The 21,226-nt window shown below is 42.7% G+C and overlaps 1 protein-coding gene and 1 non-coding gene across 3 annotated transcripts in view; both read right to left on the bottom strand.

Moving 5' to 3' along the window:
- The window catches only part of Zmpste24 (zinc metallopeptidase, STE24), a 39,013-nt gene extending 18,264 nt beyond the window's left edge, over positions 1-20,749 (bottom strand). The window contains exons 1-7 of one of the 2 annotated variants that reach the window (XM_006503019.1): positions 20,377-20,749; positions 18,052-18,198; positions 11,357-11,413; positions 9,809-9,895; positions 5,809-5,925; positions 5,321-5,473; positions 3,672-3,813 (exon numbers count right to left, since the gene is read on the bottom strand). In XM_006503019.1, the coding sequence (XP_006503082.1) occupies positions 3,672-3,813; positions 5,321-5,473; positions 5,809-5,925; positions 9,809-9,895; positions 11,357-11,413; positions 18,052-18,198; positions 20,377-20,499 (826 nt within the window). In that variant the 5' untranslated portion in view covers positions 20,500-20,749. The remainder of the gene's footprint in view (positions 1-3,671; positions 3,814-5,320; positions 5,474-5,808; positions 5,926-9,808; positions 9,896-11,356; positions 11,414-18,051; positions 18,199-20,376) is intronic. The other variant, NM_172700.3, reaches the window with a different exon arrangement.
- Gm23540 lies at positions 6,486-6,649 on the bottom strand. Its single transcript, XR_003955477.1, has one exon. It is a non-coding gene; the product is annotated as a U1 spliceosomal RNA (small nuclear RNA).
- Positions 20,750-21,226: the final 477 nt, after the last annotated feature.

Below are 21,226 nucleotides of genomic sequence, written 5' to 3' on the forward strand. Positions count from 1 at the left end.
TGATTCTTAAACAATTAAAAATCAAGGCATAAGGGCACAGCACAGTACAGTCCTCATGGCCCAGGTACATGCTGTGCACTCTCAGCTTGGAAACAATGCAATAATTGCACAATGGTAGTTTCAGATTAATGTTTGACTTGCTAAAAGGGTTTGAAGAAATTATTAAAAAATGAAATAGAGCCAACACTGGGACCCTGAGAAAGGAAAAAACTATTTTTTTGTTTGTTTTTGTTTTTTTGAGACAGGGTTTCTCTGTGTAGTCCTGGCTGTCCTGGAACTCACTCTGTAGACCAGGCTGGCCTCAAACTCAGAAATCCGCCTACCTCTGCCCCCCAAGTGCTGGGATTAAAGTCATGCACCACCACTGCCCGGCTAGGAAAAAACTATTAAAGTTATAAGTTTTGTACAACATTTGAGAGTGGCTCCTAGATAAAGTATAGAATGCATAAAATTATACATTAGTAAAGCTAAGTCAAAACACTGGGACTCAGGAGAGTCATTGTGTGCAATGAACAGAAGCAGAAAGCTAATGAGCAAAACTACTGAGTTAAGGGTTAACTTAATTATTTCTGGCCACTGCCTGGCAGCTTTGCCCATGTCATTTATCATTAGAACTTCACAGGAAAATGCAAGTAGCTGACCTCAGCGCTCTGAATTCGGAAGTATAGTAAGTCAAAAGTTAAAGTTTAAATAATGGTAAGTTCGGGCCTGGGAATAGGGAAAGTTTGAAGCTTTGGAGAACAATTGTAATTCTTGATTCTTTGTGGGATGAGGTTATTCTTTTGAATTTAATTTGGCAATAATTATATAATCTTTTTTTTTCTACCTGCTACTCCAAGAGTATCAATAAAAGACTGGGGCAAGGAAAAGGTGAGAGAGCATGTGAAGAGCACTGAAGAGTGTGTGAAGAACATGTGAAGAGCATGTGAAGAGCAAGTGGAGAGTGAGTGAGGTGAGAGTGAGGTGTGCATGAGGTGAATGTGAAAAGTGAGTGAAGGGAATGTGGAGAGTGTATGGAGATTGTGTGTGTGTGTGAAAGGAGAGTGCATGTGGTGTGTGTGTGTGTGTATGTATGTGAGATGTGTGTGAAGAGTGTGTGTGTGTGTGTGTGTGTGTGTGAGTGAAAGGGTGTGTAGGAGTGTGGGAGTTCAAGAAAAGAAAAACATACAGGACAAAAGCAGAGTGCGCAAGAGAATGCAGAGTGTGTGCAGCCTCAAGTTCTGAGAGAGAGAAGAGAGAGTAACTTTAAGCCTTGAAAAATTGCCTGTCAGTTTGTACCCAAAAAGTAGTCTGTGTCTGTTTATTATGTACCTTCCAGATATCCCTGCTTCCAGTTGAGAACTCTGACCCCGTGTTGAGGCTGGAAACACGTGAAGGCCACGGAACAATCTCAGGTGTTATCCTCAAAATGCCATCTACTTCCTTTGAGATTAGGCCTCTTATTGGCCTAGGCTACACTGGCTGGCCAGTGTGCTCCAAGGATCCTCTGGCCTCTACCTCCCCAGCACTGGGAATACCACTGAGTGCCACTACACAAGGCATTTTTATATGGATTCTGGAGATTAAACTCAGGTCCTCATGGAAGACAAGGTGCTTGTCAATGAGATTAAGTGATATAAGCCTTGAATAGAGGATTCTGCAGTGGTAACAATGTAACCTCCCCATCCATACTGGCTCCACTCTATGAGTCTGAGCCCATAACCACCCATCTAAAAGTCCATTTCTTAAGGTTGGCAAAGAGCTTTCTGGAGATGTTGTAGTTATCAATAAGAAATTCCTGCCGGGCAGTGGTGGTGCACGCCTTTAATCCCAGCACTTAGAAGGCAGAGGCAGGAGGATTTCTGAGTTCATTTCTGGGTTTGAGGCCAGCCTGGTCTACAGAGTGAGTTCCAGGACAGCCAGGGCTACACAAAGAAACCCTGTCTCGAAAAAAACCAACCCCCCCCCCCCCCAAAAACAAACCAAAAAAAAATTCCTCTGCTTAAATCGCTAGCTCTTGTAGAGCTATGACTAAGATGGTGTTTAAAGCTATTTCAATACTAGCACAGACATGAGAACTCTTAGTTCCTTATGAATCTACTCTTCTTCAAACTCTATTCCCTCTCAACAAGCTGCCATTTATGACTGTCCACATCAAATCCAGGCTGTTAGTTATCCTAATGTCTCTCCTCATTTCCCTGTATGTAAATCAGCAAATGGCAGCAACGTTCTTTGTTTTTCTTCATCAACTTTGAGCAAGTCTAAAACATAACAAAAGAAAACAACAACCACAACCACAACCCGACCTCATTTAGTCTAGACTGCCCAAATAGCCTTCTCACTGCTCTTAGTGCTTCTTTTCTGTTCTTGCCTTGCCCTATAATGCATCCCTATGCAGAAGCCCAGGACAGTCTCCTGGCTGTGTGTGGTGGCTCACACCTATAATCCCAACACGAGGGAATAAGGTCAAGAGTTCACGGTCAACCTCAATTGTAGAGTAATTCTGAGGTCAGGTTTGGCTACTCTTTACCCTGACTTACAGAGGCCTGTCAGACTGACGTACTTTTGCAGCTGCTCATTCTAGTGACAGCCATCTCTGTTCTTTCACTTTGCAATTGCTTCTCATTGGTAACAGTTTAGTTTGTAGTAGGCACCAGCAAACTATGGCTTCAAATCAAATGCAAGGTGCTGCTTGTTTGCATGTAGTCTTATTGGAACACAGCCAGGTTCCATGCTTATGCCCTGTCTGTGGCTGCTTCTGCCATATAGAACTGAATCTCTGAAGAATACTGTAGGCCACATAGCTCTCAACAGTGAATAGCTTGCTTTTTTACAGAGAACTACCATTCAGAGGACACACGGTTGAAAGGTAGAGGGAAGAAGTGATTCGTTTAAGATCCCATAGCTAGTAAGCTGCTGAGACAGAATCTTTTATATTTATTTTAAACTGAAATCCTGACACACACCCAACTGTTATCCTCTTAATTTGGCAGCCTCCGTGAAACTTAATCAGTCTTATGAAACTAACAGGTGGCTTAACTCCCCAAGGCAAACAGAAAAACAGTTTAATAATGTGAGGTGTCTGATGGTGCCACAGATTAGAGTCCCCCTGGGACACTGATGCTCTGCTAGGGGAAACAAAGCCAAGAACACTGGTTTTGTTTTGCAGCCTTTAAACTAGTGCTATATAGCTAATCATTCATTCAAGAGTCCAATTCAATTACCCAAAGGAGCCAGGCAGACAATAGGGTGAGTTTTGGTCTACTATACAGTACAGGATGAGATAGTAAAAAGGCTTTGAACAAAGATTAAGAACAATACTATATGGTTAATCAAACAGAGTTGCAGACAAAAACTGGATTTGGCATCAGGCTACCAGTTTCTATATGAAGAAATGCCATAAGTTCCTATAAATCTTTTTTTTCCCTGTATTTTTATTTCATTTCTAAAATTTTACATTACAGGCAATTGTGAGCCACTATGTAGATGTTATAAATCTAACTTGGCTCCTCTGGAAGAACACCCATGAGTCTTAACTGTTGAGTCATCTCTCCTGTGCAGATTCTATAAATCTTAAAAAGCCAACTGTAAAATCTGACCCTATTTTTTAAGTAACAAACATAAATAATAAAGACTGACTGACTTAAGAACAGAGTACTCAGACCACTCTCCTCACCTCCAGGTAGCCTTACCTTCAACAACATACACCTTAGTCAAAGGGAAGTCAATACTCTTTGCCATCACTTCAATTTCCTGCTTAAGCTTTCCCTCCGGTAGAGGTGTGAATTTGTCAAACAGAGGGGCAATATAGTCAGCATAAATGGTGACAAGAACCTGAAAAATAAGTAACAGGAAAGACTGTTCATTAATAACAACTTAATTATATAATATAATTATGTTCATCCAACAAACACCCAGGACATTATCTGTTTAGTAAATTAAATCAAAATAGCACTGTAATAACACTGTACACAAGTCAACTGGATTTTAGAAGATAATGCTACTAACAGTGACTAAGAACTCTGGGCCTAATCAGCAGCCTTTCTTGGGGATTTCTGGCACTGTAAGCCAATTATAACACACCCTTGTTCATGCTGGTGGAAATGGCACTTCTAGAGTATTTTCTCCGTCTCTGCCATATTACAGGTATTTAAAGACAAGTAGCTCATCTTCTGATCTCGATCCCACCAGTGAGAGATAAAGCAACAAACGCCACACAGTTCAGGTGGAAATAACCCTCATCACCAGTGGAGCTGAAGAATGGACAGATGGTATTTTCTAGGGTCTGTGAACGTTCCCCTTGCCTGTATGATTGTCTGTGATGAAGCAGATTAGAATATGAGAAACAGAGAAGGAAAAGGATGTAAGGAAGGAAAATGCAGGAGAGAGGAGAGAGGAGAGAGGAGAGATGGAGGACGGGAGGGAAGGGGAAGGGGAAGGGGAAAAGAAGCATGGTGGGGAATGCCTGTATCAGCACTCAGCAGGCTGAGGCAAGAGGATTGCCATGAATCTGAGGCCAGTCTAGGCTACATAGTAGCGTTGGGGCTAGCCTGAACTGAAGAGCAGGGTGCTTCTTTTTTTGAAAACAAACAATTAAAGGAGGAAAGGGATACAGAAAAGGGGAATAGGAAGGGAGGGTGGGAGAAAGCTGGGTAAGGAAAGCATATGCTTTTAAAAGACAGGGTCTCTAACCCTGACTGCCCTCCATTTCAGCTGAGGATGGTTTTGAACTTCTGATCCTCCTGTCTTCACACCTGTGTTATGAAGTACTGGGGACTGTAGCTAGGACCCTGTGCATGCTAGACAAGCACTCTACTAACTGAGCTACATCCTTACCCCTATGATTTAATTTCTTGTCTCTTGTAAATCCACTAATTCAAAACATTAAGGCCTTTTAGGCATTGGGAGGTGGAGAGGATACATCAATAAAAAAAGTCATCCATTCTGGCTAAACTTACAAGTGCTGTCTCAGTTGCCAGGCAGCCAGATCACAAGCTTCTGGCAAACATTAAGAGTTAGGATAAAGAGAAGAAAATCCGAGGTGGTCAGTCAGTTCTCCTTTATATCCCAAAGCAGGAACGGAGAGGAAAATGTATATGGGCAGCTGGTTACATGGAAACCTTCTCTAGGAACCACTTATACGGCGGTGAAACCTAAATCCCAGTAATGCCAAGGAACTTTTGCAAAAGAAAATGAAATAATTCAAGAATAAGAGGCCATGAGTTTGAGAGGGAGTGGGAGAACATGGGAAGAATTGGAGCAAAGAATGTACATGTAGCATTAATACATGAAAGTCTCAAATAAATGAATAAAATGAACAAGGAAGGAAGGATCTACTTACCAGAGAAACAACTAATGTGAACAGCCAGGCATATATAAAAAAGTAGTCACCTCCAATTTTAATAATGTAAAGCAGAAGGGCAGACACAGGCAATAAAATACATTGAGTCACAATAAATTTTTTGATTGCATCTTTCATAAAAAACTCCAAAGTCTGAAAAAGAAAATATTACTACTATTAACTGAGCAACACGTTTATTTTAAAAGCAGCTTTAAGTGTTTTTAAAACACTTAAAGAACATAAGGTAGGCAGCCTAGGACAATAAGCAAAAAGTCTTGCATTTCATAGTTCAGAACAGAATTACTATTAGCTGGCAAGCAGTAAGGGTTTCTAGCAGGACCTTAGCTAAGGTCTTTACCATATCCATGGCTTTTTTTTTTCCTCAGTGGATTCATGCTGTAAGATAGCAGACTATCTAAATTCCTGCCAGCATGGGACTGAAGCACAGAAAACCTTCATACTAGACACCCTGGTGTTCCCTGTCATACCTGGTGATTGAAGCCATGCTTTTCTTCTATTACAAAAGTATTGTACAGACTCCAGGGCAAGCCAGTCAGTGCACTGAAGAGTGTGGCCAACAGCAGGAACACCAATGACTGAATGATCTAAGCACAAACAAGAAAGGAAGGAAACCATCAAGTGAGCTGAAGCACAAACCAGCAAGTACACACTGAATGCCTGTTCTGCCCCAAGCAATGCACTCAATCCTGTGGGAAACAGGCTGAGGCAGCCTGCCCTTGGAAAATGTTTACTTAGAAGACGAGGCATGACTTGAAAGCTACCTGAAGTCATAGGGACAAATGGTTGGTAGGATTCGGACAACAGAGAAAGCAACACATGTTAGATGGATTCAAGGAAGACTTATTCTTGGGCTTCTTGTGTATTGTTGAGGCAGGGTCTCTATGAAGACCAGAGCTACATGGTGAGACCTTGCCTCTGCCTCCTCAGTGTTGGGAATAAAGGGATGTGCTGAATTCAAGAAACATTTAATGAGCTTCGCAACTCATTAAATGCAACTTTGAGGCCACTGAAATGGGGGAAGAGAAATGACATTTAAACATTTTTGTTTGTTTACTTTTTCAAGGTAGGGTTTCTATGTGAAGTCTTGGCTATCCTGGAAATCATTTTGTAGAACAGGCTGGCCTTGAACTCTTTTTTTTCCCCCCAGGGGAGAGTGTGAACACAGTTCACCACTACCACAAATTATGCAATCGAGTGTCCCGAGTTTGAGGAAATCGCAGGGCTCAGCACATCCTGAGTGCAATGGGTAAGCCTTGGCTTGGGAAAACCACCTTCATGATGATGGTATCTCCCCTGCCAGGTATGTAGCAGTGTTTTGAGCCGGTCTCACTATGTAGCCCTGGCTGCCTTGGAACTTGCTGTATAGACCAAATTCACAAACTGTTGTGGCCTCAAATTCACAGATCTGCCGGGCATGGATGCTTTGTCTGCATGCATGTATGCCTATGCATGCACCAACACACACATGTATGTGTACTATGTGTGTGTCAGTGTCCGAAGAGGCTAGGGAAGGGTGCTGGAAACCTGGGTCGCATTTTTTTTGCAGGGGTTGAGTGGGTGGAGGACAAGGTCTCTCTCTAAGGACCAGAGAGACTAGCCTAGAACTCGTAATTCTCCAGCCACAGTACCTGGCATTGTAAAAATAACTTAAATAATTAAAAAAGAATGTGGTTGTCTTGGTCTTTAAAAATTTTGGTCAATACCCAAGATTACTAATCAGCTTTTAATGTGTAGGGAAGTAAAAGAAAATAACAAAACTAATTTAACACCTTGTTATTTTAAAACATGGGACAGGGGTTGGAGAGATGACTCAGTGGTTAAGAGCACTGGCTGCTTGCTCTTCCAGAGGTTCTGGGCTCAATTCCCAGTATCCACATGGCAGCTCACAATTGTCTGCAATTCAAGTTTCAGGGGATATGATACTCTCACACAGACACAAACCTAATAAATTATTAAAAAGATAAAACACTGAGGAAAATTCAGGACTAATCTCTCTTTTTTTTATTCTCTTTTTGCAATGATTTGAAGGGAATTTAAACAATGCTCAGCTCCTCTCATGCATCTTATTGCACAGACAGCCCTCTCTGGAGAGATGTCATACAGCTGAAGTTAGATCAGCTTTTCATGTTTTATCCTTTGAACTTCAACGTGAAATATCCCCAAAGGTCCTTATGTGTGGGCTTTCTAGTATCACTAGTTCTGGGATAGCTCCATGTTTTCATCACATCCATGGCCTTCACTTGAGATGATCAAGTTGTGGTCATACAGTCCTGCTGTGTAGCTCTAGTGGCTGAAAGGAGCAGCACTGGCACTCCACAGCCAGCGTTGGGGCTGTGGTGTAGCTCATTAGGCTGGATCTGAGCCTCACTTTCTATCATCATTTTCACTTCTTTGCTATACTTTCACTCTTGTCAGCCAACTCTGCCTTCCAATCATCTTAGCTCCCTTCAGTCTAGATCTGTGTCTCTCTGTGTCTGTCTGTCTGTCTGTCTGTGTCCATCTCATCACTGTTGTCTAGTATTGTCTTGAATGCCTAGTTTCCAGCCTTAGTCGTCCATGTAACAGACCAGAAATGTGCACCACTGGACCCAGATCAACCACTTCTTTTTATAAATGCTGGAGGAGAATGAGGCATCACGCTTTGAATAACATATACAGTAACCAATTATGTAGGCTGATGAAAATACTGACATGACTATTCCTGATTACCACTTATATCATGATCTGTATACTGACCAGCTAACAAGGAAGTCTGCAGTTTATTTAACTATTCACATAACATACTCTGGTAACTGAAAATTGGGCCCGTATTGAGGGCTGGTGTTAAAACCACACTGTGGTAACTTACATATGTATATATCAGAACTACACAAAAATGAGGACTCTAATATCAGCAGCCATCAAAGAACAAAGTCCTAGCTAAATAAACCAACAGGAAAACAACCCTAAGTCACTATTAAATGCAAAATTCATACCTCAGAACATTACATAAAATATCCCAATAAGATAAAGACTCACTCCCAGCTCAGGAGCTAATGGCAGCTAATGGGTGCTGAGAGAGAGAAAGTCACTTTTTTTTTTGTTAGGGCTGGAAGGGAGAGCAGCCATTAGCTGCCCATGGCCTAGTGGATGTCCCTACACATATGTGCACATGGGCTGCACTGACTTACTCAGTGGGAGATGTGAGTGTTTCTTCCTGGCACATGTAGAAGTTGTATTTACTCATCCAACAAAGTATAACTGCTCTGAGCCTGCAAGATGACTTAGATGGTAAAGACGCTGCCCCAGGCTTAACTAGCTGATTTCAAGCCCTAGAGCCCATAGGGTAGAAGGAGGAACTCCTTCAAGTTGTCCTCTAACTTAGACACACACACACACACACACACACACACACACACACACACACACACACGTCTTGCTGCTTTAGAAAGGGGTACAGGATGAGCACAGTTAAAGCCAAGGGCAACCCACCCACACAGGAGGTCCATGATTTCCAATAAAGAAAGGAGGTAAAATGACTTGGCAGCTTCCAGGAGAACAGGTTACAGCACTCATTACAGATGGAGAATTCGTTTAACACCCAGAAGATAGACTTTCTGTCTTAATTTAAAGTGCCTGTTTAATGTGCATGCCGCAAAAGTATCTGCTAAGTTCCACAAAACAGGGGTTCCTACCATTGCATAGGGTTGTTCCTAACAAGCAGCTGTGTAATCAAGACTACACTTCCCAGCTCTCTTCCACGTGAATAAGATCAAATGACTGCTTCCCCATGTAATGTGAACACAAGCTATCATAGCCTTAGCATTACAGAAATTAAAAAGAGGGCATGATCTTCCCAGTGTCACTGGATGATGAACACTTTTAAAAAAGAAAAACAAACAAACAAAAAACAAACCACCTTACTCCCTGACTCAGCACACAGAACAAAGTCACCTGCTAACTAAAATACTCAAATTAGCTATTATGTGACTGGGAAATAAACTGTGAAGTCACTAGAATTCTGGAGTTATAGTAACTAACTGTAGTAGTTGAATGATACGCCCTCGTAGGCTCACATATTTAAATGTTGGTACTGTTTGTGGAACTGTTTGGTAAGATTCGGAGCTGTGAACTTGTTGGAGAAGGTGTGTCACTTCCTCTTGGTCATGAATCAGAGATGAGCTCTCAGCTACACTCTAGCATCATGCCTGCCTGCTGCTATGTTCCCTAACATGATGGCCATGGACTTTGAAATGGTGAGCTCCCAATTAAATGCTTTCTTTTACAAGCTGCTTTGGTCACAGTGTTTTGTCATGGCAATAGAAGAGTAACCAAAACATATTATGGTTTATGCTAATCCATGCACAGACAAGCAGTGCAGAGACCAAGAGGCAAGTCTACCAATGGTAGGAGCCCAAAAGGCAACTTCAGCGTAAAGCTTACCAAGCAAAATAAAGACTGAACAATCCAGGTGAAGGAATCACATACCTCGTATTCTGGTCCAAAGCCAGCAGAACTACAGAACTGCCCAGAAAGTCTCCAGAGGTAAGGGATTCCTCCAAAGAGAAGAATAAACTGTAAAACAAAGCAGATTGTGGTCACATTCAAACAATCTTAGCAACTATCATATGAAAGAATGCATTATAAAGAAAAATAAATAAATTACAGGAAAAAAGGGGGGTATGACTTCATTTAGAATAAAATATTCATTTAGAAGACTACAAATCACTGTGACACTAAGTTTAGACCACTAAGATATTTTTGCCTAAACAATGTATATGGGTAAATTGTATACTATGTAAATTACATTCCAAAAAATCTGTTTAAAAGGCAAACCCAGGAGTCTGACTTGTGAAAGTTGAAAAAAAAAATCAATATAGGGCCAGAGAGAGGGTTGAGTCAGTAAAGGCACTTGCTATATAAGCCTTTCCTGGGACCAGTGTAAAGATGAAAGAGAGACCTTACTTCCAAAAGTGGTTCTGACCTCCACACGCACACTGAGGCACACCATGTCCCTCCCATCACACACACACATACACACATCACCACCACTACCAACAACAAATTAATTAATCTTTAAAAAGATTTAAAAATCATTCTTTTAGGGGAAAATAAAATAGTAGTCACTAGAGACTGGAAGAGGATCAGAGAAATCAATCTAGAAATACGTTAAACAATGGATATCCAAGCAGTCCGTCAGTAGGGTTTAATTCAGGCATCTGTAATAAGTCAGCACTTTAGTCTACAATTTATGAAGTATTTCAAGAGAACCACAGGCCTAAAGATTTCTGGCATAAAAATGTTTAAGGAAATGGAAATTCTAATTACCCTGGTCCGATTGTCATACATGGTATTCATTTTCTAAATTACAATGTACTCCACAAATGTGCATACATATTATGTGCCAATTAAAACTTAAAGCTAGTAATGAGGAGAAATTATTAAGGAGTACAAAGTCAGAGAGAACAGACTCTGGTCTTTGTATAGTTGAATCTGAAAACAGGTAGAAGAGAGGGTTTTAATGTTTGTATCACACATACATATACCCCCCTCCCATTTTTATGATAATATGCTAATTATCCTGATATTATCACTATTATTACAATGCATCAAAAATGCCAGTGAACCCCAGAAATAAGAATCATATGTGTTAATCATAATCGCTTAAAAAAGTAGGTAAAAACATTTGCCAAGAGACTAAAATGAAAACTTATCAATCACTTAAGCCTACAAGGGTTAAATGGTTTGTTCCAAATCCCACAGGTAATGAGCAACAGATGGAATTGGAACCAGGCAATATGGCTTTATAACTATCTTTTCCATGAGAGGAAAAGTGTCCTTTTCAGTCAGGAAAAAGTATTAGCTTGCAGTTGCTTGTCTGAGATATCATCTCATTATGTTGCCCAGGCAGTAATTGAACTCATGGTTCTAAATGATCTTCCTGCCTTCTACACAGCTGGGAATATGGTATTTACAACATGCCTGGTTAAAATATTGTTACTATTGCTAAAGAAGTGGTGAGTCATGTCCACTTACCAGACTGTGGAACAGAATTGGAGACTCAGACCTCCTGTGGTCAGGAAAAGATGAATCCTAAGGCAGGAATCAGGGCTTCAGGAGTAGGCCCTTACCACTCTTTGTCTTGGGCAAATACGTAAACAGACATTCACTAAGTCACATTCTAAGAACATTAGAAACCATGAAGTATGTTTAGGAGCCTGTAATCCCATCTACCCAGGAAATTGAGGCAAGATCGCCTGTGCTACACAGTGAGTTCAAGTTAGCTCAAGAAACAATGAGACCTTTCTGTGGTATTGGAGAAACAGCAACTGGCTGCTAGACAGTTTAGTGGAGTGATTGCTTAGCACGCGTGAGGTCCTGAATTCAGTCCCTAGTTGTAAGGAAGAAAAGGAAGGAAGGAAGGAAGGAAGGGTCAGTCAATCAACTTTGGTGCTAGGGATGTGGCTTACTGGTGGAGTGCTCACATGTATGAAGTCTTGGCTTCATCACTGGCACCACTTTAAAAAGAAACTTTGATGACTGCAATAGGTACTAGTAATAATGAACCTGCAGAGATCACTTTGTCAAGAACCAATCTAGTTTTCTCCAAATAGGAAGTCAGGAACACAATATCAAGATCAACCATCCTGGGTGTGGTGGCGCACGCCTTTAATCCCAGCATTTGGGAGGCAGAGGCAGTCGGATTTCTGAGTTCCAGGCCAGCCTGGGCTATAGAGAGAAACCCTGTCTCAAAAAACCAAAAAGGATCAACCAGTTTGTTTATATATGTATATATATTTGCTAGGGATTGAATACAGGGCCTTGGACTTCTTAACTCTAAGCTGTATCTACAATCCAGTCTGAAGGGCTTGGGAACAATCATATTTTATGGATTTATATCCTTCCACTTTTATATATGTATTGATAAAATACAGAAATCTATTTTAAGTCTGTATATAAAGGACTGAAGATCACTCATTCACAACTTGCTTTTTTAACTACATTTTTTGTTTGTTATGAGACAGGGTCTCACTATGCAGATCCACTATCCTAGAACTTGCTTTGTAGAATAGGCTGGTCTCAAACTCACAGGGATCCACCTGCCTCTGCCTCTCAAGTTCTGGGATTAAAGGTGTGCACCACCACATCTGGCCTAAACTCTATCCGTAAAGATCTTTCCATGGTGACCTCTAACCTTACTTGGGATTGCCAGCTGCTTCCAGCCACATTATACCTTTATTATATTTTCATCCACAGTACACGTGCTCTTATCTTTCTACAACTTCACACACATTTTATACTATCTATCTTTTACATTTTTGTTTTGAAACAGAGTCTTATGCATCCAAAATTGGCCTAGAGCTCACTACGTAGCCTTGGCTGATCTTGAACTCAGAATGATCCCCTTCCATCAGTCTCCCCAGGGTTGTGATTCCAGGTGTGCATCCCCACACCTAGCTATCATTTGGAGTTTTACCAGCTGCACTGGTTTGCACAGGTCTCAAGTACGGCTTCTGAACAGAACCAGGAACAGCAGCACCTGAGGTTATGTCAGGAGTACACATTTTCTGGCCGCAGCACAAAGCCTGGGCTGGGACCCAACAGCCTGCAGGTGAATCTAGCACTCACAGGTGACTGCTTAAGTAAGCTATGAACTCTAGGTGCAAGCATTTCTACTCTGTGGCCGTAAGAAACTCTGTTCCTAAAAGACATGCTCTGGCACCGCCTGTCACATGCCACAGCTGCTGAGCTGACTGACTTGGGGTGGCATGGCCTTTATCTTCCTCCCAATACTAACAAATGCTGTAGAATTAAGGACTTATACGGTTTGATAGAAGGCTAAAAAAGCCACTACTAAAATTCCAGCTTTTAAATAAACATTGAAGGTATTTAAACATGCCTTTGAATAATTTATGAACACACTTGGAAACTGCTGTTCCAAACCTTGTTGAGTTTACTTTGGGGACTTAAAAACAAGTACATAAGCTATAAACTTTCCCCATGTTGTACTCCTCATTGAATACACTCCAGGGAGTCCTAAAAAAATAAGCACAACAGACACAACTCCAGTATTCTGACATATATTATCTCACTAGAGCCTTGAAAAGAAGACATGGCAGGGAGGTAATTGGAACACAGAGAGGTTGAATTAATGCCCAAAGAAACCTGGTGGCGAAGTGCTTGTTACATGTTGAGGCCTATGTTAAGTGCTTCATTGACTGCCTACTCAGTCCATGCCACTAGCCATACAAAGGTCTGGTGTCTATCCTCCTTTCTTTTTTTTTTAATAATGACTTCAAATATTTAGACACACACACACACACACACACACACACACACACACACAGAGAGAGAGAGAGAGAGAGAGAGAGAGAGAGAGAGAGAGAGAAGGGTATGTGCATGTGAGCACCAGTGTCTATGAGGCCAAAAGAGGTCATTGGATCTCTGCAGCTGGAGTTTTGGGCAGCTGCGATCCCTTCCAGTGTGGGAACTGGGAAGAAAACTTGGATATTCTGGAAGAGCATACACGTTCTTAATCACTGAGCCATATTCTACTTGTCATTTTTCAGGAGAAATGAAGCTCAGAAAGATGAAACTATGCCAGTGGTGAAGGTTTACACCTTTAACCCCAGCACTTTGGGAAGCAAAGGCAGGCAATCTCTGAGTTTGAGTCCAGCATGGTCTACAAATCAAGTTCCAGAACAGTCCAGGCTACACAGAGAAATCCTATCTTGAAAAACAAAACAAAAACAAATAACAACAAAGATGAAAATGGTTATGTAAAAACACGTACAACCCAGAGAGCAAAATTTTGAGTTTAGCTGAGTCTAATGGGTCACTCTTGTAATCCTAGCAATCAACACGCTAAGAGAATTCTGGCAAATTCATGGCCCATATGGTCTATATAGCAAGTTCTAGGATAGCTATGGCTACATAGTGAGACACACATCCCCCAAAACAAAAACAAAGAGCTGAGATGATGGCTTAGTGAGAAAGTGTTTATCTGCTGTACAAGTATGAGGTCCTTATTTTAGAATCTAAACATTTACATAAAAATCCAGGTGTGTGTGTGTGTGTGTGTGAGTGCGTGCGCGCCCATGCATAAGCATATACTCAAACCTATAACCCCACTGCGAGGAGGTAAGCAGGAGGATTCATGGAACTTGTTGGTCATCTCGTCTACCCAACTCGTTATCTATAGGTTTCAGTTATTAGATAGAGAAGAGACTGAGCAAGACAGCCAGTGTCAACCTCTGATCTCTAGACATGCTCATGCACACGTGCAACTGCACTGCAAACATTACACACACAACCTGAGCTTGTCTACTCCACTCTTCTCCATTCCCAGCCAGACCACTTCTTGCTAGGATTACCAAGCACAGTGCCATAGTGTTAGTCATTCCATTTCTTGGAAGAGCTTTTATGGACACCTGTGAGATATCAGGTAAAGTTGTTCTCAGAGAGTGTGGGCATTTTCCTCACTAGCTGCTTTTTCACTATGACAATTGGTTATACAGGGCCTGCTTAGTTTCTCTTAAATGCAAAGAAACAAGGCAAAATGGTGTGTCTGTGTGTGTGTGTGTGTGTAGTAAATTAATGTTCTCTGTATGTGTGTGGGAGAGCTAAGTTACTGTTTGCAGAAGTTTAGCCAAGTGGTGCTGAAAGATCATGACAAAATATAAAAGATCACAGAAGCCCTGAAATTGGCAAGATAGATTTCAAGATAGAACCAGCTTCACTGATTTAGAAAAACAGAGGTGCACAATGCTCTGGCCACTCCTTGAACTCGTGTGTCTGCCAATGTTTTGACCATTCCTTGAACCCATGTGTGTGCCCACTGATGAAGCCCATTGCCAGGTGTTTGTGATACTGGTTGCTGGGAAAGAGTTGGAAAATCTCCCCAGCAACCATAGCCGGGCCAATCCGGAGTTGCTACACCTGTACCAGACTCTTTCCTTGTACCCCTCCCATACCCATTTCTTGAGAATAGACATTGTTTAGATCTGGAAATCCCCTACTCCCCCCTTCTCCTTTCTCCCCTGAGGGCCTATAAAAACTGGGACCCCTTTCCCCTCATGGTCGACTCCTCTACCACTGCGTGGGATCTGAGTCGTCCCCAGAGCTCTGGCTTTCCCCTAATAAAGCTTCATGTGGTTTGCATCAAGCTTGGTCTCTCGTGAGTTCTTGGGTGTCCGCTATTGTCCCGAGGCCTGAGCGAGAGTCCAACTGCAATGCTGGTGCACGAACTGCTGATACTTCCTCCTCAAGCCAACCCAGAGTCTGCTGGCATGGCTAGAAACCACTGATGCTGGATCTGGCAATGGAGTGAGCCAATGAGAAAGAGGGCATGAAAGTCAAGGCCTCGAATCTGGAAACCTTCTAGACCGAGGCAGCAGTTCTAGCCCTATGGATCTCTCCTGAGAACACGTGGGAACCTGATTCATGAATGAGGGTTTTTTTTTCTGGCCTGGAAAAGGTGAATTCGGGAATAGCCCCACCCCCCTTTTGTTGCAATTCTTCTTGCCATTATTACTAGTTTGAAATCTTTTTCCCAAGAGGAAGTTATCGCCTCCTACAACAAATACTGTCAGGAACAGGCAGGCAAGTGTGAACGTATCCATAACTGCCCCTCCTCTGGCCCTCTCGGCCACATCAGAGGAGGAGCAGAGGGCCCTTGTTCTGGTGCTGGCAAAACTACCTCATCTTTCAAAGGCATCTGAATGCCTGGAGCTGACTGCAGCCCCTCCCCACCCCACCCCCCAATCCATGATGTGAACTTTGTGCCATGGATGTAACCACCCCAGGCCTCTCCCAACACTTACAGCCTTTTGTGGTTGGACTCCCACAACCTTCTGATGCACAGTTGCCTTACTTGGCCCATAGGGCCTGAACAGAGGCTTATCCTGTCAACCTTGGCCCTGATGCAGCCAACCGCCCTTGGGTCCCTACACCCCTGGCTGACCTAACTTTAGTCAGAAAAGTGGCCAATGAATTGGGGCGTGACTCTCCCTACTTTGAACAGTGGGCTATGCACTTACAAACCTATTATGGCTAGTATAATTGTCTTAAAGTGGTCCTGGAGCCTGCCACGTTCTTAAACTGGCAATCAGCCTATCAGGATCTGGCTGAGAGTCAGGCATGCTTAAATCTTGAATATAAGCTTAACATCACCCTAGACCAGCCACAGGGCATACATTAACCCAGTTAACCAAGCTACTATCTGCCAACATGCCTACTTCAACCAGGTGGCCAATCTGTCTTTCAAGGCCCTTAAGGCTTGCACTCCCAGAGGTCTCTTTGCCTACTTCTATAACTTTGTACAACAATCAGGTGAGTCCTTTACAGACTTTCTTACGAGGGTTATTGAGGCAGTAGAGAGAAGGGTCGATTTGGGACCCATCTGAGACATGCTTGTTTAAACAATTGGATTGGGAGGGTCTTAATGCCCTAACGTGAAATTTGGTTTGCCGAAGTCCATGATGACTTTCATAAATGGGTAGTAGCCATCAGAGACCTTGACAGGGCAGGCCCTAGAGCGGCCCTGACTGCCTCTATGATGTCTTGTTGGGTGAGAGGCAAAGATTCCTACATAGAATATCAGGATAGTTCCAAACACATCCTGATAAAATCCCTTCAAGGAGCCCTTGAGCATAGGGCACACCCATGGTTCATTTCTCACCTCAGATCCCACTCCCGGCTGCCAGGAATCTTGGCTAAGGGCAGGGATATGACTGACTTATAATGGTTATTGACCAGGGCTCTTGGAACAGATGAGAGCATTACACAAACAATTTCACCTGTCCCCACAAAACTTACACAAGCTCTTGCCAAATTATCCATGAAACAATAAAAATATCTTGCAAGACCTTGTGCCATCTGCGCCCCACTTGCACCATTGGGGCCCCTCAATAGGGGAGGTGTCAAGCCAAGAGGGTTATGCCCCAGTCAGTGCTATTTGGCAGATGGACTGGACTCACTATCCCTCTTTTTGTAATCTTAGATATGTACATGTTACTGTAGATACTTGCTGCTTCTCTGTATATGCTGTGGCCTCAATGGGAGAAAAAGCTTCCCACACCATCAAGGCTATGGAATCTGCTATGTTGGTTATGGGAGTGCCTTGGGTTTTGAAGACAGATAATGACCCTCCCTATGCCTCTCAACAATTCAATGAGTTTGATGCCTCATGGAAGATTAACCACTTTTAGGATTCCCTATAACCCTCAAGGTCAGAGGATAGTAGAAAGGTCCACTCAGACTCTAAAGGACTTGCTGACTCAGTTTACCTCCCCTGAATCCAAACATGACCTTCCCCTGGCCCTGGCAGAGGCCCATTTTCACCTAAACTTCCTCACCTTTGATGATCAGGGATTAAGCCCTGCCTATAAACATTGGGCTTACCTACCTAGGAATACCACTCTTGCATTGGTACAATGAAGGTCCCTGAGGTGGGGTCAACAAGGCCAGAGCAAAGAACTCTGACTCCCACCAGGTTATCAAAAATAAAAACAAAAGGGTGGAAAAGTAGAAGGAACTTAGCCAATCAGGTCCATCTGCAATGCTGGCGCATACACCATTGATGCTTCCTCCCTGAGCCAACCTAGACTCTGCCAGGATGGCTAGAGACCACTGACACTGGACTGCTAAAGGCTGGCACCTGAAGGCCAGACCAAGCATTATCAAGCTTTAAACAATCTGAGACTTGTGTCTCCAAGAAATCAATGACTCACAGTGCCTTCCACCTCTGAGTAGAGTCCTGACCAGAAGCTGAAGGTACTTTTATCCAGTTGATACAATCGAGATTTCTCAAACGTGTCCGAATCCATGATCTGTTCTAACTCTGCTGGTACGCGAGTCGTCGTTTTGTATATCCTTCTCTGAAATATTTTGAAGAAAAAACACTTTAATGAATATTTCTTATTACACAGTAGTAATTTGTGATCAAACACCGAATGGTCTGTAGCATTAATTTGTCATGTAAGCTTGTAGAATTTGTCACATACATGTATGTTTTGCATTTAGTCAAGAACACTGACCACTGAAACAACTGACACAGGAAATTTTAAGCAGACAAAAACAATTCCAGCAACAAGGCCAGCTGACTAGGTGGAATGGCCATCTGGGTTGTCAATACACTTTCAGTTTGCCTGTGTGAACCAAAGTTGTGACATCACGAGGAGACCATTCTTTCTGAGTATGAGGTATGTCTTACAATATAGAAAATAATGCATGAAAAAAGAGAAGTATGCTCACAACACACATTAACACATACATTTAATACTTTATTAATGAATCATCATTAAACTTGGTTCTAGAGGTCAACTTAGATAAGAATTAGGGAGTGACAGAAACATCAAATCTTTACAACAAATTTTCTCATTATGTCAAATTCTAAAGAGTAATTTCAGCCCCTGGGACATAACACAAGGAACAGATACCAAAGGTATAATAGACCTTCTATAATAGTTTTATAATAAATACTTTTCCTGTTGTATGTTAACAACAACAGCAACAAAAAGCTGAAGGCATTAAATTATAACCCTACAACAATGCAACAATGCCAAGTGGTCGTGGTGCATGGCTTTAATACTAGAACTCAGGAGGCAGAGGGAGATGGATCTCTGTGAGTTCAAGGCCAGCCTGGTCTACAGAGTGAGCTTCAGGACAGCCAGGGCTAAACAAAGAGAAACTCCGTCTTGGAAAAAAAAAAAGATGCAACTTGATCTATTAATAAACTATGTCAGATAAGTACTCAATATCTCACCCTGCTGTTTTGATACTACACGTTATGTGTTTGCTTCAAGCAAGGGTACTTATGCAATTCTGAACTAATGAAGCTTTGAGTACCTAGCTACAGTAATTTTTAACACGTTGAACATACTAAAGGAAGAGACTGAGGTAGACATAACCCGACACTGACAGATTTTTAAAATTCAAACTTGTGCCGGGCTTGGTGGCACACGCCTTTAATCCCAGCACCCTGGAGGCAGAGGCAGGCGGATTTCTGAGTTCAAGGCCAGCCTGGTCTACAGAGTGAGTTCCAGGACAGCCAGGGCTATACAGAGAAACCCTGTCTCAAAAAACAAAAAACAAAAAAACCAAAAAAAAAAAAAAAATTTCAAACTTGCAATCCGGAGAGTCACGAAGGGCTGGGAAATGTAGTTCAGTGGGAGAGCACTTGCCTGGCAAAGAAACTCACATACAGTGTAAGTTAGAAGAAAACTGCAGACGAAAAGGACTGCAGAGCTCAAGAAATAGGTCCAGCAGTTAAAGGGGAAGGTTCTCAAGGACGACACAGACGAGTGTTGTCCAAACTTAGACACTGCAGAGCAGGCATAGACCTGCATAAGTTTGACGGCAGGGCTGTCCTTTCCTTTTATTAGACACCAACAGGCTTGGGACCCATTATAATGTTGCAGATAACTTGTTTTGTTGTTTCAAAGTCCATCTCACTAAAACGTTCACATTTCGAATTAAACTGTTAATTATGGCTATCTCCATGGAAAACTGTTAGCTTTTCTACTGCACTATTTAACGTTTTAAACAAAAAACCCAAAGAGAAATTTTAATGAAACACACACACATTGTGGCCCCAAACAACATTTGCTCTAATGAGGATTTTCAAACGGCGTGCGAGTCTTTGGAACGGTTGCAAAGTGAGGTTGAGCATGGTAACATCAATATCATGGGAAGTTATTATTCTACAAATTTAGCACCTCCACTTAGAAAGCCTATACCAACGAGGCTTGGTCAAGTCCCGGTCCAAAGATTCTTAAGACGCTGTAAAGCAGGCATAGACATGCTCAAGTTTGGCGGTAGGGCAGTTCTTCCCTTTCATTAGCCGCTTACAGGCTTGGGTCCCATTACAACGTTGCAAACAACTTCTGCCTTTCCAAAAACTCCTCAAAGCGGCAGTCACCATTAGGAAAAGTTAGGAAGCTCACCGGGGGTTACGGTTTGCTACATCCGGGCAAACACTAAGGGGCTTGGGTAGAGGCTCGGGCTGGCCTAAGGCTGTCCAGGGGCTCAGCCGGGGGAGACACGTCAATGCTCACCTGCCGCTGTGCTAGGAAGGTCTCCCAAAGATACACCGTCCAGGAAAAGAGCAACACCGCCCCGAAGATTCGCTTCTCCGCAGGGAAGTCCCACATAGCGTCCACCGATGCCCACATCCCCATCGTCACCCTATCTCACCCGCTCCTTTAGCGTGCACCGGTGCCTCAGCGACACGCGTCCCTCGGAGAGTGCCAGCGGTGTCACAACAATACGGGTCCCTTCCGAGGGCTTCTTCAGACGCCCATTCCCTCAGCTTTGCCAGAAGTGTCACAAAGACACGATTCCCTCCAGCCTTACTCTTCAAGGACCTACTTATTTCTGCTAGAATAAGACGCCCCACCTTCCTCACTTCCGCCTGAAGAATGAGCAGCGGTGCACCTGAAATATCCCTCCGGATTCTGTGTGCAGGGATCCAATTCAAAGGTTCCGGCCTTCTTCCTGGGAACGTCAGTGTGGTCGCCGCCTCTCCTTTGCTTTGGCGGGTTACCAGAGAGGGCAATGGACCCCGGTGCTTAACCGGACCGGATAAGCCGGGTCATAGAAATATTCCCTCTAGAAGTAGCTGGGAAGGATGAGAGAGGCTCTAAAACTTTTCCTTCCTTCTATTTAGTGCCGTTCAAAGGTTAGATGTGCATCTCCAGGATAACTAACCAAACGAGGCATTTGGGGTTGTTTGGCTTGTCTTCGAAAGTTCTGGTTTTGGGAATATTAGAGATGAAAATGACTCTAGTGATTAGGATTTTCATTTACACATTTCATCTCATCCTCCCCAAGTGAAGTCAGAAGAGGCATTTACCTGTGAGTCCTGGGACTGCATTTCTAACCTCAAACAGGCAGGCTTGGTAGCCA

This window comes from Mus musculus, chromosome 4 (assembly GCF_000001635.26).
Source record: "Mus musculus strain C57BL/6J chromosome 4, GRCm38.p6 C57BL/6J".
NCBI classification, from domain to species: Eukaryota; Metazoa; Chordata; class Mammalia; order Rodentia; family Muridae; genus Mus; species Mus musculus.